Below are 13,693 nucleotides of genomic sequence, written 5' to 3' on the forward strand. Positions count from 1 at the left end.
GGGTTGGAAGGGACCTCAGGAGGTCATCTAGTCCAACCCCCTGCTCAAAGCAGGACCAATCCCCAATTTTTGCCCCAGATCCCTAAATGGCCCCCTCAAGGATTGAACTCACAAGCCTGGGTTTAGCAGGCCAATGCTCAAACCACTTAGCTATCCTTCCCCCCAGATTCTCCTGCTCTGGGGTTCATCTTCCTATTCCTACTCTTTTGGGAAGTGTTCATTTTAACGGAATGTGCAAAATATTTACAGCACATGACAAAACTATTGTTGCATTTTGCTATGAATTAAAATGTAGGCCTATTTTTGACCTGCTGTAGTGGTGGCTGGGTCACATTCAGAGGCTGATGAGCCTGATACAGATTGGCTATCAGAACTGAATTTTTCAGTTCAGGTAATAGTGATTCATGCTTTAAAATCCAAAATTCCGAGCTTCAAACCTTGCTGCCAGTGACCCATCCAGGAATGTGGTGGTACACCAGCATGCTGCACAATACAATCAAGTACACAAATAGTTCTACAAAGGTATGAATTCTCTTGAAAATAAGGTCTGGTCTATCTGATCAGAAGTGTCAGATGCTCTGTTATGCTGCAGATAATTCATTTACCTCATATTCTGGAATCTATGCCTTGTTGGATGGCAGTTGGAATGACTGAATAAGACAGCAAGTTTTGATGCTTTTATTTAAAACTTTTGAGACTCAAGTACTTGAATTAAATGTTTCTTCTATATTTACAGAGAGGAATTATAAAGCTTCTAAATTAATTTAATAAAAAACATCTATATTTGGTTTATGTGATGAAATAGAATGATTTTGTAGATATTGGTTGCGTGATGCCTGTTTAGGCAAACAGAACAGCTATTTTGCATTCAAGAACTGATCACACATAAACTAGCCTGATTCCCTAGAATTGGTTATGTGATAGTATTGCCAACCAACACACCAATTCTGTAAGCTTACTATAATTTAATAAAAAGGAAAGGAGTACTTGTGGCACCTTAGAGACTAACCAATTTATTTGAGCATAAGCTTTCGTGAGCTACAGCTCACTTCATCGGATGCATTCAGTGACTTCATCGGATGCATTCAGTTCCACTGAATGCATCCGATGAAGTGAGCTGTAGCTCACGAAAGCTTATGCTCAAATAAATTGGTTAGTCTCTAAGGTGCCACAAGTCCTCCTTTTCTTTTTGCGAATATAGACTAACACGGCTGCTACACTGAAACCTATAATTTAATAGCTGATTATTAGAAAGCATAACTCATTCAGAAAAATGTTCTCTAAACACACATCTGAGGATTAATTTACAGTTGTGTCAAATATATTGGAAACAATATAGTCTGTGTGAACTCCATCAATCAGCCCTGCTCCATTGTTATGAACAAACCAGCAAGGGATATCAATGCCATGCTTGGGATCTTTTCTGTAATCTTTCTGCCAGCCCCTGAAATAGAAAACACATAACTATGTAAATAACAATGCACAAGCTACAAGTAGATAAGGTAATATTTTCTAAGGACTTGATTATAATTTACCTAGTTACTGTCAGTTTATTGTTTTTGATCACAATTGTAGCATCTGGTTTCTTGGAATCAGACCCAGGATGGATTTCAAGTATATTAAAGTCAATGTGGTGGAAAAATTGCCCTAAAAATGAGAAACAATATCAACTGTTAACATTTCATGCCTGTGGTGTGCATTAAAAAAATCATTTAAGCTCCTACGTTGATTTTTCAGGCTCTCCTAAGGATCTAGGTATACAGGGCCAAATTTTCAGCAGAATGTCAAATATGCATCCACACAATTTGTGAATACACTGATTTTGCATAAGCAAATACTAACTTTCAGGCCAACTTAAGTATTATATGTTTTGTATTCTGTATAATATCTATTTAATAATTAATAATCCTTTACTCTTCTACAGTATCTTCCATCCATCTGTGTCTAAATTTTCAGTGACTTGTGTTAAAGGAAGCCAATCTGGGCATACAGCTTCATGAAATGTGATTAGTACTATGCAAAAATGGATGGGGTTGGACAAAGTGCTGTCTAGCTATGCAAATCAAATCTTCAAAAAGATGTTTCATGTACAAGACCATTTTGTTTGAACAGCTGTAGAGCCTCACAACTGAAAATTGAGTTGCCAATAATCTTTAAATTATTTGATTCATGTAAATTAGTTTTGGGTTGCTTAGATTAGGGATTTTATTTCAGCCCCCTTTCTCCATAAATTGTGTCCTAACTCAAGCATACATGGTAAAATGTATCTCTTTTAATCTCCCTTCATAAATTCTTCATGGTCACCTTGTTTGCTGTTCAGCTGTATTGGTTGGAAGTCTCATCCAAGCACCTACTGCTTTTATTCAACAATAAATACATGTATTGTACAGCCACAGTAAACTTGAACACGATTGAGCTCAGAAAACTGTTTGGTATAATTTCTGAATTCCAATTGCATGTGCACGCTTCTGGCAGAATTTGCTGCTGCTGCTGCTTCTTCTTCTGCACTGTGTTGCACTGTTTGTGTAAAACTATTATATGGCTGGTGTAGGATAACTAGAGCGTTTTCACAAATGTTAGATAACAAACAGACATAATTGTAGTTTATTTAATAAAATACAAGGCCAAACTCAGTGATGATATAAATGATACTGTGAGATACATGCCAGTGAGCTGATATAAACCAGGCTATGTCAGTGTGCCTGTAGGATCCTGTAACTTAAAATACCAAAGGGACAGTAGCAAGTACAGCGAATAATGCCCTTAGTGATTTTCAAACTTTTTTTCTGGGGACCCAGTTGAAGAAAATTGTTGATGCCTGCAACCCAATGGGGGGACTCAGGGCTGGGACAGTGGATTGGGGTGTGGGGTTGGGGTGCGGACTTATCTCTGGCGGCTCCCAGTCAGCAGCGCAGCCGAGGTGCAGAGGCAGGCTTCCCGCCTGTCCTGGCACCACAGACCGCATTGTGCCCTGGAAGCAGCCAGCAGCAGGTCTGGCTCCTAGGCAGAGGCGCGCAAGGGGCTTCATGCGACTCTCACCAGCAGGCAATGGGAGTGAGAAGCCGGTGCTCAAGGTGGGGGCAGTGGTATTGGACCTGCTGCTGGCCGCTTCCGGGGCGCAACGCAGTGTTGGAACAGGTAGGCACTAGCCTGCCTTAGCTGGGCAGCACCACCGATGGGACTTTAATGTCCCGGTCGGCGGTGCTGACCAGAGCAACCAAGTGCCTGATGTGCCATGACCCGAACTTTGAAAAACCCTGTCCTACCTTAGCTGACCTCCTACTGTTAGCATTTTCTTGCTATAGAGCCCCACTGGCTTGTAAATTACATCACCTAACACACTGGCTTACCAACATGTAATATACATCACCATTGATGATTTTTTTTGAGATTCCAAATATAGGTGCAAAAAAATGTAGAGCCTACATCTGTAATAGTTCATTACCCTTCCACCATCAGCAAACTCACTGACCTATTAGGAATACAAGCTTGTTACCCTCAACCTAAACCTGCAAGGGAAAACTGGCAGGAGTTTACATAATTCTTGAACACACAGTAGTGCTTCCAACTGATAATGCATCCCAATAAAGATATTACACTGGCAGAAAATATGATTCAGTGGTGCTGTGCCTTTAAGTATTCAGCAATTCTCCAAAAAGAGCCAAATTTTTGGAGTTTAACGTACCCACCCTACACCATATATCATTTGAAATCTTATTTTATTTATGTTCGATGAGGTACAATGTGGAGCTGTCAAGTGGTGCCATAAGCCTGTAAGTGAGGTAAACAATGGTATCCAAAATGAGCGTGTCATTTTTTTCACAGTTCCAGCAATACTGCAACATTACTACTACTACAGTTTTTACTGTCTAAGTTAATTTCAACACCTTATTGTGGTGTTCATTGGTCAAAGCTACCACACAACAATGTATTGCAAGATGTTTAATGCTTTTGCATGGGCAAGTATTTTTTTTCAGAAATGATTCATCTGTTTAGCATGTGGCAAAAATGGCAAATATCAGCATTTTGCAGTATACTAATATGAAATGTTTTCACATCACATATTATTAATTGTCAAAGTATCTCACAAGTGATTATAATAGTTTTCTATATTTTCAACTGAAATTTGCTGAGCAGATCAGCCTCACTCTGAAGGTTGTTCTCCAGTATCAGTAGATTGCATGCCACAGTTTGTGCTGCAGAGTGGGGAGATGTAACTGTACATGAATTCCTAATATAAAGCTTTTGTCTTTGTAGCTTTTTAATTCAATTTTTAATTCAGTGACACTTATGCACAGGTCAGTATTAGTGTTGGAGATGACACTACACAACTTCCTACTGGACTTCAATCAAAGTGCTCAATAAACAAAAATGGCAATTTTGATACTAACATATAGATCTAATTTAGCACACTTCTGTATACTTGTACAAAATGAAAAATAGTGGGCATTAGTGGTGGTAATGCTAACAATGCTGCTTTGGGAGTTTTATCTCTATGGGGAAGTTACAGTACATGAAGACAGGTTTCAGAGGAACAGCCGTGTTAGTCTGTATTCGCAAAAAGAAAAGGAGTACTTGTGGCACCTTAGAGACTAACCAATTTATTTGAGCATGAGCTTTCGTGAGCTACAGCTCACTTAAATTGGTTAGTCTCTAAGGTGCCACAAGTACTCCTTTTCTTTTTACAGTACATGAAGACATTGAGGACATAAGGAGCTTAAAGCTTACATCAAAGAGAAAAAGTTCTCCACAAACTTTGAAAAATGTGTTATTTGTCAAGAAAATCAAAAAAATGCAAAACTGTCAAAAGCCACCAGTGCTGGACAGAATTCTGGGATGCGGGCATCAGAAGCCAGGAGAGATGAATTGTATTGGCTGCTATTGAATGAGACTCTGAATCTGACCAGAAAGCATCATATTTACATGTTTCTATAGCCACCAGAGAAAGCTCATCCTCCAGCACTGGGTCCTGTTGTATAGTTTGCTTGAGACAAAAAACACACAAGAAAGACAAGAAACTTCATAAAACAGACACATGACGGAGCAACCAAACTAAGGAAAGCAGCACTTCAAAGAGGAGCTGATCACATGTTGCACAGAATAGCTATGGCAGACTTGATTGCTAAGATTATCACTCCACTCTTTCTTTCTTTCCTGCTTGAGTAAAACAAATCTTAAAGTAAAACCAACTAGTTACACTGCAACAGTACAATCACCTTATCATGCTGCATTTTATCAGCTCATTGAAGAGATAGACAATGATCTTATGTACAAGAAGGCTCTTCTCCTCTCCAAGCTGCTACAAAGATATGAAGCCCTACCTCCCTCAGATATAGAAACGGCAAGATATGCCACTAGCAAGTTACAGGCAAGATTAGTAAAACCACTATGGTTCTGCAATTTCATTCCATGCACAGCATGGGCAAGGCAAGTCTAAATTGTTTTAACTTCATCCGGAGCCCACCGGAGTAGAACTCTGGTAAACATTTTCAAACTCATGGGAGGCGCCAGGGCTTGGGTTTTGGGGTGTCAGCCCTGCAGGAGGTACCGGGGCTTAGGATTCGGGGCTTCAGCCGCACAGGAGCTAATGATGATGACTAGAAATGTTACCAGGGATATTACAATTCAGTTATACCTGTACATATTTATTATTAGATTGTGATGTTTTGAGGTCCCAAAGGAATCCAATTTTGTTTTGAAATAATACAGTAAGCTAACAGAGTCATTAAGCTAACAGAAACAAATGCAAATATTTTGAAGTGGTCATTTTAACACGTTGATGGTATCATTTTTTATTCCTGTTTCTATGGTAATGGCACCACATGATAGCTCCACATCATAAAGTAGACATAATAAGCTTTCAAATGATGCATGATGTGCATGTGTTTAGAAAGGGTACATTGAATTGACTGTGTGCCGCTCACTTACTTTATCCCCAGAATGACTGTTGAACATGAAATCAGGGCCTTGTCTTCACTATGGGGGAAAAAATGTGTGTTCTTACCATATTAGCTAACTTGAGGCAAAACCCAGGTGAAGACAAGGCAGTTTCTGGGTTTAACATCTGTTAGCTGGTCAAGATATTTGCAAGGTAAAAATATACCTTTTTTCTAGTGTGGATGCATGCACAGAGAATTGGCAGATTTTGGCTGTACAGTGAGTAATGGGTATTTTAATAGTGCCTATCTCTAGGTGTAAAATGATGATCAAACTAAAACAAACACTTTTCCAAGAGTTTGAGATAGTTGGTGCAATAAAGAAAACAAGTCTGTAGATGGGTATTAGGCAGACCTTAAGGTGGATCTGAGAGTCCAGTGAGGGCAAGTGAGTGAGTTTAAGCACTGGGAAAAGGAATAAGAAAAATAGTTAATAAAGCTTTGAAGAGTCTGACCCCACAAGGCCTTATGTCAATTCATACCTAATAAGCCATGGGTACGTTCAGACAGCTTGTGACTATCCAGCGTATACAATCCTAGGAAGTCTTGGTGTAGAGGATGCTTCTTCCATACTTGGTGCAAAACAATAACAAATGATGCACCATCTCCCATTGAAAGCACCAGATTTTTTTTCCTGTTGATTATCACAGTTAGACTAGGGAAAAATGAAACCATAATTAAGAAATCTTATGTTTCTTGGTGTCATTATTGTGAACAATAACAGAATTACTAGAGATGATGAAGGACTTGAGAAAGGAAAACTGTCTGGCAAACAAGAAAAGATTTCAGCACGTAGCCTGACTGTGTGTGTGTAGTATTGAGACTGAGTGCAAAAATATCTTAGAGAAGGCTAATCCCTTACTTTCAAATCTCTTTGCAAGCCACTTCTACTGAAACACCTACTAGAACTGGCCACATAATAATGGATAGGCTGAGACACAACTGGATATAGTATGTTGAGTGACCAGATGTCCCGATTTTATAGGGACAGTCCCGACTTTGGGGGCTTTTTCTTACATAGGCACTTATTGCCCTCCACCCCCGTCCCAATTTTTCACACTTTCTATCTGGTCACCCTAATAGTATGCCTATGTATTTGTTTATTAATAAAATGTATGCCTTTCATCACCACTTTCCTTGAATGCTGTGTGCCACTACTCCCTCCCCTTTGACTGTCTGAACTAAGACAGTAAACTCTCCAGACTGTGTCATCAATGTTATATGCAGTGTAGTTGTAGTCATGTCAGTCCCAGGATATCAGACAGACAAGGTGGGTGAGGTAATATATTTTACTGGATCAGCTTCTGTTGGTGAGAAAGACAAGCTCTCACAGTGTGGCTCGAAAGTGTCCCTCTCTCACCAACAGAAGTTGGTCCAATAAAAGATATTATTTCACCCACCTTCTCTGTCAATGCTAGTAAAAATGAAGCTCCAATCCTGATTAAGTTCTTTGGGCATTACCATAATAAAAATATTAAATGCACAGGGCAGATTGTGTTTTTGCTATCCTGCTCTCTCTACTGTGCAGTTCTAACAGGCTCTAGCTGTGCATCAGAGGAGAGCAGAACATTGAAGTTGATCTTCCCTTTGTTCTGAGACGAGACTTTTACTCAGAGTACCTAGTGAAAATTTAAAGAGGTAGGGCTGTGAATGTTGAAGCTAATCTAAAAACAGCAGCTGATTGTCCAGTATTTTGTATCTTGGGTAGTCATTTATATCTGTACAAACTGCATAAAAAAATACTGCCATTCTGATCTGGTGCCTGGTATAAATAACTCCACACTGAGCAAGTAGGTGGAGAATTAGGCCCTAACTAGTTTTATTTATATATATATATACACACAACAGAAGAGACATTATGATTCCTCTACCTATAAATGGCATGATTTCCATTTCTGAAAAGATGTTTGTTATAATATATCTGTTTTGTCTTTGAGCAAAATTTTTGTGAAACTTAAAACTCTGACAATTTATATATAGAATAGACCACACCTTGATATTTATCTCTTAAAGATTGTTAGTCATTGTAGTATTGGGTAAATCCTGTTTTACGTAAGGGGAAAATTCTGCTCTCATTTATTATTGTAAATCCAGAGAAATTTAATGATAGTTACTCTATATTTACACAGTAAAGCTGAGAGCAGAATCTAGCAGGATTTGAACCGGTATTAGAGTGTTCAGCTTATCCTTTGCATGTTCATAAAATGTATCCTAAATTTTAGTAGAGCTGTGCAAATAACAGGTTTTTCAGTTCTTTGATAATTCCAAAAAGTAAAATAAAATACAAGTTTGGGGTCTGTCTGAAAGTGAAATTTTTCAAAATTTTTGGCAAATCAAAAAGTAAAAAAAATTATTTCTGGTCAAATGAAATGTTTCATTTTGACATTTTTCTAAATGAAACATTTCAATTTTGACCATTTTAAAATGTTTATGATTGATTTTTAATAAAATTAAAGGAAATTGTGAAACAAAAAGTCATTTAGAACTGAAAATTTGAAACATTTCATAAAGAAAAATGTCAAAATGAAGGTTTTTGTTTTTCCCCCCTGAATTAAAAAAAAAAAAAGTTGACTGAAACAATTCAGCAAAACTGGCTTTTATAAAACATGTGCTGTTGTTGAATCTGGATTTTCCACCAAAAAAGTTTCAGATGAAAAATTTCACTCAGCTTTACTCTTTAGTGAACAATAGCATTTTCACAAATTTGAAAATTCTTGAATGATTCTGGTATTTGTGATACCCTTCTTGTCGCAGGGTGACTGTATCAAGCCAGGTGAAAACTGTCTTCTTTCTGCCCTTCTGGAGGGTTATTTTCTCAGGAGTTACTTCTAGTTTTAATTCCAGCTGCTTATTTTCAATCCCAAGTTTTCCAAAATATGTGTTTTGGATCTTTGCATCACTGCTCACTCTCTTATCTCCAATAAGCTGCCCATTGACTCTGATGCCTAAAATTTAAAAAGGAAAGATTCTGGTCAGCATATGTCAAGGAATGACATGGAAAAACTAAATTTGAGAAAATAAATCAGTTCAGAATCACATCAGAATTGTGATCTTATTTATTGTGGTCCAGAGCAGCATGTAAGAGCTATAATGCAATGGAGAATCTGGCCTGGAGTCATCTGTTGAACGGGAATTCACTAAGAATAAGTGACCAGGGCATCAGGGTGACCAGACAGCAAATGTGAAAAATTGGGACACAGGGTGGGGAGTAATAGGAGCCTATATAAGAAAAAGACCCAAAAATCGGGACTGTCCCTATAAAATCGGGACATCTGGTCATCCTACAGGGCATATGGAATAAGATTATACTTGTATTGAGCGGCAGCTTCAGTGTTGAGAATGAAAAGTCTGAGCCATTATTCTCGCTCACTCATTTTAAGCCTTTTCCAGGTATGTCAGGCAAGTTATGGCGAACATTACTTCTTTAGAATTCTCATTAGTTCCATTCACTGGGCCATATAATACCTGTACAATTCCTCTGAGGGGACGGCTAAAAGTTCCTTTTCCTACTAAAAGTGAAAATATGTTCACACTAATGGTGCAGTGCACTTTACCTTTTACACTAAGTGATGGAGTATTCCCTTGCTGTAGCTGTGTAACTCCCATTAATGTCACTGGAAGTTACAAGCTCACATTGTGTCAAGGAAGAGAAGGGCCCTATAAATGGAGTAAATATCCTGATTTACTGTATTTAAAGAATGAAAAACTCACCTGTAACTGGGTCATTTATTAAATTTAACACTGCACCAGTCTCTTCATTGATATTGAAACAAATGGCATCTTCTTTTTGTGGCACTGATATAATGAAGTGCGGATCTCCATCAACTGTAAATAACAATCACTAGCATGTATATAATGTTGCAGATGTTCAAAAGTTCTGTACAAACAAAAACTAGTTAATTAAACATTATTATGTCTCCTCTTTGTTGATTTATACTGCCCCTTTAGAACAGCAACTTTTAAATTAGAATGAAATAGTGAGATTAGAATGAAAGAGTAGCCACATTTAGCAATGTGTCTAGCTAATATCAACATATTTTACTGGTGGAGGGCTGGAGGTAGGAGAAATTGGAACCCAATGAGATTTCTGGACCAAAGATAACAAATACACATGTGAGTTTTAGCAAAATAGTTTTGTTGTGATAAGTGTGTGTGTTGTGATAAGAGTGTCCAGTTACAAGGCCATTTACATAAGAGGCAATTTTGTTTGGAAAACATGATATCCTAATGCAAAAAGTCTTAGAATTAGACCAAAGAATACAGCTGAGCTTAATGTGTATAGTTAAGAGATCATTTGATTCCTGCAAAACGTTTCCACGAATAGAGAAATGCCAAAAAGATAAATTTCTGGGAAGAGAGATTTAGGGGGGCTAGATAAAGAGAAGCTGGATATAACACCCATTTTTTTGCAAAACTAAAAGCTAACCCACAATGTTTAGCAAAATCTAAACAATCCTGGTTTTGTCCATCTGTTCAATATGACATGAGTTTATATAGCTTTAACTCTTCCACACTTCCAATATAATATACCCCAGTACTCTGGCTTGCTGCTAGGAAGAGAGCAACAAATTGGGAAAATTTCTAAAATTTACTTATAGAATTGACCCTATTGAAAGATCTTCTGAATATGAAACTTTTAAATTCTACAAGTGAAGAAAAAAATCTATAACCCAACTACTAAAATTTAACATACTAGTGCTACACCAAGTGGCTCACCAAGAAGTAAGCCCTTAGCCTCGAGTAAGCTCTCTTGAGATAGTAACAAGGAGGGACATAAAAAAATGCTGGTGAAAGCAGGAGACTGAGTGAGTACCATTCAGACAAAGAAGAGAAAAGTAAGGGTTATTGTCAAGAGGTTTAGGAGTGGAAAGAAAGACCAGGTTAAGGATTAAACCAGTGAAGGCTGACTGTTATAAAAGAATAAGGGAAATGTAGAGCAAATTAAATTTAAAACAAACTCACCACTAGTATATAGAGAAGGGACTGAAGGACTACTGTACTGATAAGAATGTGTTGGATCTGCACAGAAACAAAGAACAAAGATTATTAGAACTAAAATCAAAATTTGCACACTGTATCTACAACACAGGTAGGATGTTAACAATTTAAATTACTTGTTAAAGCTTAACTTCTATTCTAGTTCTAATACATAATGGTTATGGTTTGATGGTACTACTCTGCACTGCCATGTGCAAAACCCAGGTTTAAGGGTCAATCCCAGTCTCCAATTTACTGATTCAGCAGGTACTAGAAGTAATTGTGTTTATTCTCTGTGAATGACTGGGTATCACAAACAGGTTGTGAAGATATTTCCTCTGATATTTCTTGTCTGGAAGAGGACAGGCTGAGAGAGTACTTAAGGCTGGAAGAGGGAGGCAGAGGACTAAAAGCAGAACAAATGGAGAAGATTCTCCGGTCTTTCTCAGGTACATGGGAGATTATCTACACACACACACACTGTTTGCTATAGCTGCAGTGTGACAGTTGCTGCTGCTCTTGAATCAGGCAAAGTGTCGTCAGGATAGACAAACTCATTTACATTGTCTTCATGATCTGATGCTCTCCACTTGAGGCACCAAAGGAACTCTCTTCCAGTGATTCCAATGTGTGGCTCAGAGATTCCTGATGAATATTTTAGCAAGGTGTGGAAACCTGATCTGTGATGCTTCACGGCTGTAAGACTCAAGCCCTAAATCACATGGATGTATATGACTGTTCAATCTTTAGTTACATTTTATGTTGAGTTTGTTAAAATATAGGTGAAAACACAGACAAACTAATTTCCCTCTGCCTGATCATTTTTGTTGCCTGAAATGATTCCTTTGACAACTCTAGTTCATTCAGAAATTCAAGATTATGACTTACATGATTGAGTGCCTGGGGCAGCCCTTGCTGTGAATGAAACAAAACAGTATTAGGACAGATAAATGAAAGACAAAAATAAAAGATATCCTGCATTTGTCTATAGATTTCTAGATGTTTAGAAAACACATACTGAATCATCCCTTGCTTCCCAAGCTGAAAGCATTCCAGGGACGGCAAACCCAACTCTTCGAGAAAGGAAATATCTTGTGTAGCTTTTGAGAAATCTGCTCAGGCCAACATGCAGAGCAGCACTAATAAGATCCAAAGGGAGCTTTCCGACAATATTGGAGCCCTTAAGAGTTAGGGAATAGGAGTGAAGCAAATATAGATATGAATATTGATAAACAACCACACTACTCTAGCAAAGTTGAAACTTACATGGGACATTTAAACAAAAAATCTTACCATGAATAGCATAGATCTGGCCTATCCCCAGAAGTGCAGGGGAGGGGGGAAGTGGGTTAGGAAAAACATTTGAAGAAAAGGATAGTTAAGAACTAGAACAGGTTACCAAGGGAGGCTGTGGAATCCCCATCATTGGAGTTTTTTAAGAATAAGTTGGACTAACACCTGTCGAGGATGGTCTAGGTACACATCGTCCTCTCTGAGGGGGATGGACTAGATGACTTCTCAAGGTCCCTTCCAGCCCTACATTTCTATGATTTTATGTAGCATAGATGCAGACACAGTACATGGACCAAATTCTGCCCTTTTCTTTAACCCCTGGAAGAAGCAAAGTCAACAATCCATTCCTGAGGCCAGACCATCTCCTCTAAAAGTAAAACCTGTTGGGGTGGGTGGGGGGGTTGTTTCTGAGGATCCTCTTTTGCCATTCCTTACCAATTTGGCTGAGGGCATGTGTTTTCCATCCACCACAGGGCCTGCCCCCAAACCTGCCAGATCCCCAGGAATCTCTAAGAGACCAAGACCATCTGCCTGGAGGCCCAGTGCTTCTATGCCTGTTCTCTGACAGCATGGCTGTGTTGGGGGATTCCCATGGGGGCTGTGGGACTGTCCACAGAAAAGACATATTATCTCATCTTGTCCTGGTAAACTCTGTGGCTGGAGGGGGAATGGTGTACATCCTGTCTGACTCTACCCACTCCACTGCTTTGTCAGTCTCCTCCACCTCTCCCATGTGGATCCTAGACTTATGGAGCAGCCTTTATGGGGACGAGGTGACTTGGTGCTGAATGAGCAACTGACACCCCTCGTCCTCCATGTGAGAGGAGAGAAATCTGTGGACCAAGAGTCTCCTCCATATAAGTATCTGGCGGTGAATGATCCTGCCCATGTAAAGCAACTAACAATTCTTATTATTTGCTTGTGTTAGGCACCTAGAGTCTACCATGACAGGTTCATTACAATTTCCAAAGACAGATGGAGCTGAGTGAACAATGAAAACAATTATTTACAAATATTCTGCTTGAAAAAAATCATAAAATTCTTACACATTTATGAATTATTCATTCAGAATACTGCTCAGATAATTTTATTTTTTGTAAAGTGTGTAATTTGTCAAATAGATGATTCAGCAACTAATACCCAACCAGTGCTAAGAGACAGAAGTATTGGGTAAAACAAATAGAATTTGAAACTTACCTTCAGCTGTTACCAGGGATGGATACGAAATAATAATAATAAAAAAAAAAGTTAACTGTTAGTTTCAGGCATACTGTTAAACAGTTGGATAATCTGCTCTAATATGAAACACCATTTTAATTAGGTATTCTGAAGAAAAAAATCAAATATGGTTTGATGGTTCAGACATAACTCTTGTAGCATTTTAAATTTCAAGCCCATATTCTTGCTGTTGATGTGAGTGAATGTAAACCAACTGCAAGGGGAACAAATGAAAAGAAAATGTTTAACATATGGGACAAGAAATCTGG

At 38.4% G+C, this 13,693-nt stretch overlaps 1 protein-coding gene across 1 annotated transcript in view; it reads right to left on the minus strand.

The window, feature by feature from the left end:
- Window positions 1-1,211: 1,211 nt before the first annotated feature.
- The window catches only part of LOC140915283 (inter-alpha-trypsin inhibitor heavy chain H3-like), a 45,586-nt gene continuing 33,104 nt past the window's right edge, over window positions 1,212-13,693 (minus strand). The window contains exons 15-22 of the mRNA XM_073354866.1: window positions 13,404-13,409; window positions 11,802-11,828; window positions 10,899-10,955; window positions 9,648-9,761; window positions 8,677-8,881; window positions 6,419-6,591; window positions 1,536-1,647; window positions 1,212-1,444 (exon numbers count right to left, since the gene is read on the minus strand). Of these exons, the coding sequence (XP_073210967.1) occupies window positions 1,300-1,444; window positions 1,536-1,647; window positions 6,419-6,591; window positions 8,677-8,881; window positions 9,648-9,761; window positions 10,899-10,955; window positions 11,802-11,828; window positions 13,404-13,409 (839 nt within the window). The 3' untranslated portion in view covers window positions 1,212-1,299. The remainder of the gene's footprint in view (window positions 1,445-1,535; window positions 1,648-6,418; window positions 6,592-8,676; window positions 8,882-9,647; window positions 9,762-10,898; window positions 10,956-11,801; window positions 11,829-13,403; window positions 13,410-13,693) is intronic.

Source organism: Lepidochelys kempii, chromosome 7 (assembly GCF_965140265.1).
Source record: "Lepidochelys kempii isolate rLepKem1 chromosome 7, rLepKem1.hap2, whole genome shotgun sequence".
Classification (NCBI taxonomy): domain Eukaryota; kingdom Metazoa; phylum Chordata; order Testudines; family Cheloniidae; genus Lepidochelys; species Lepidochelys kempii.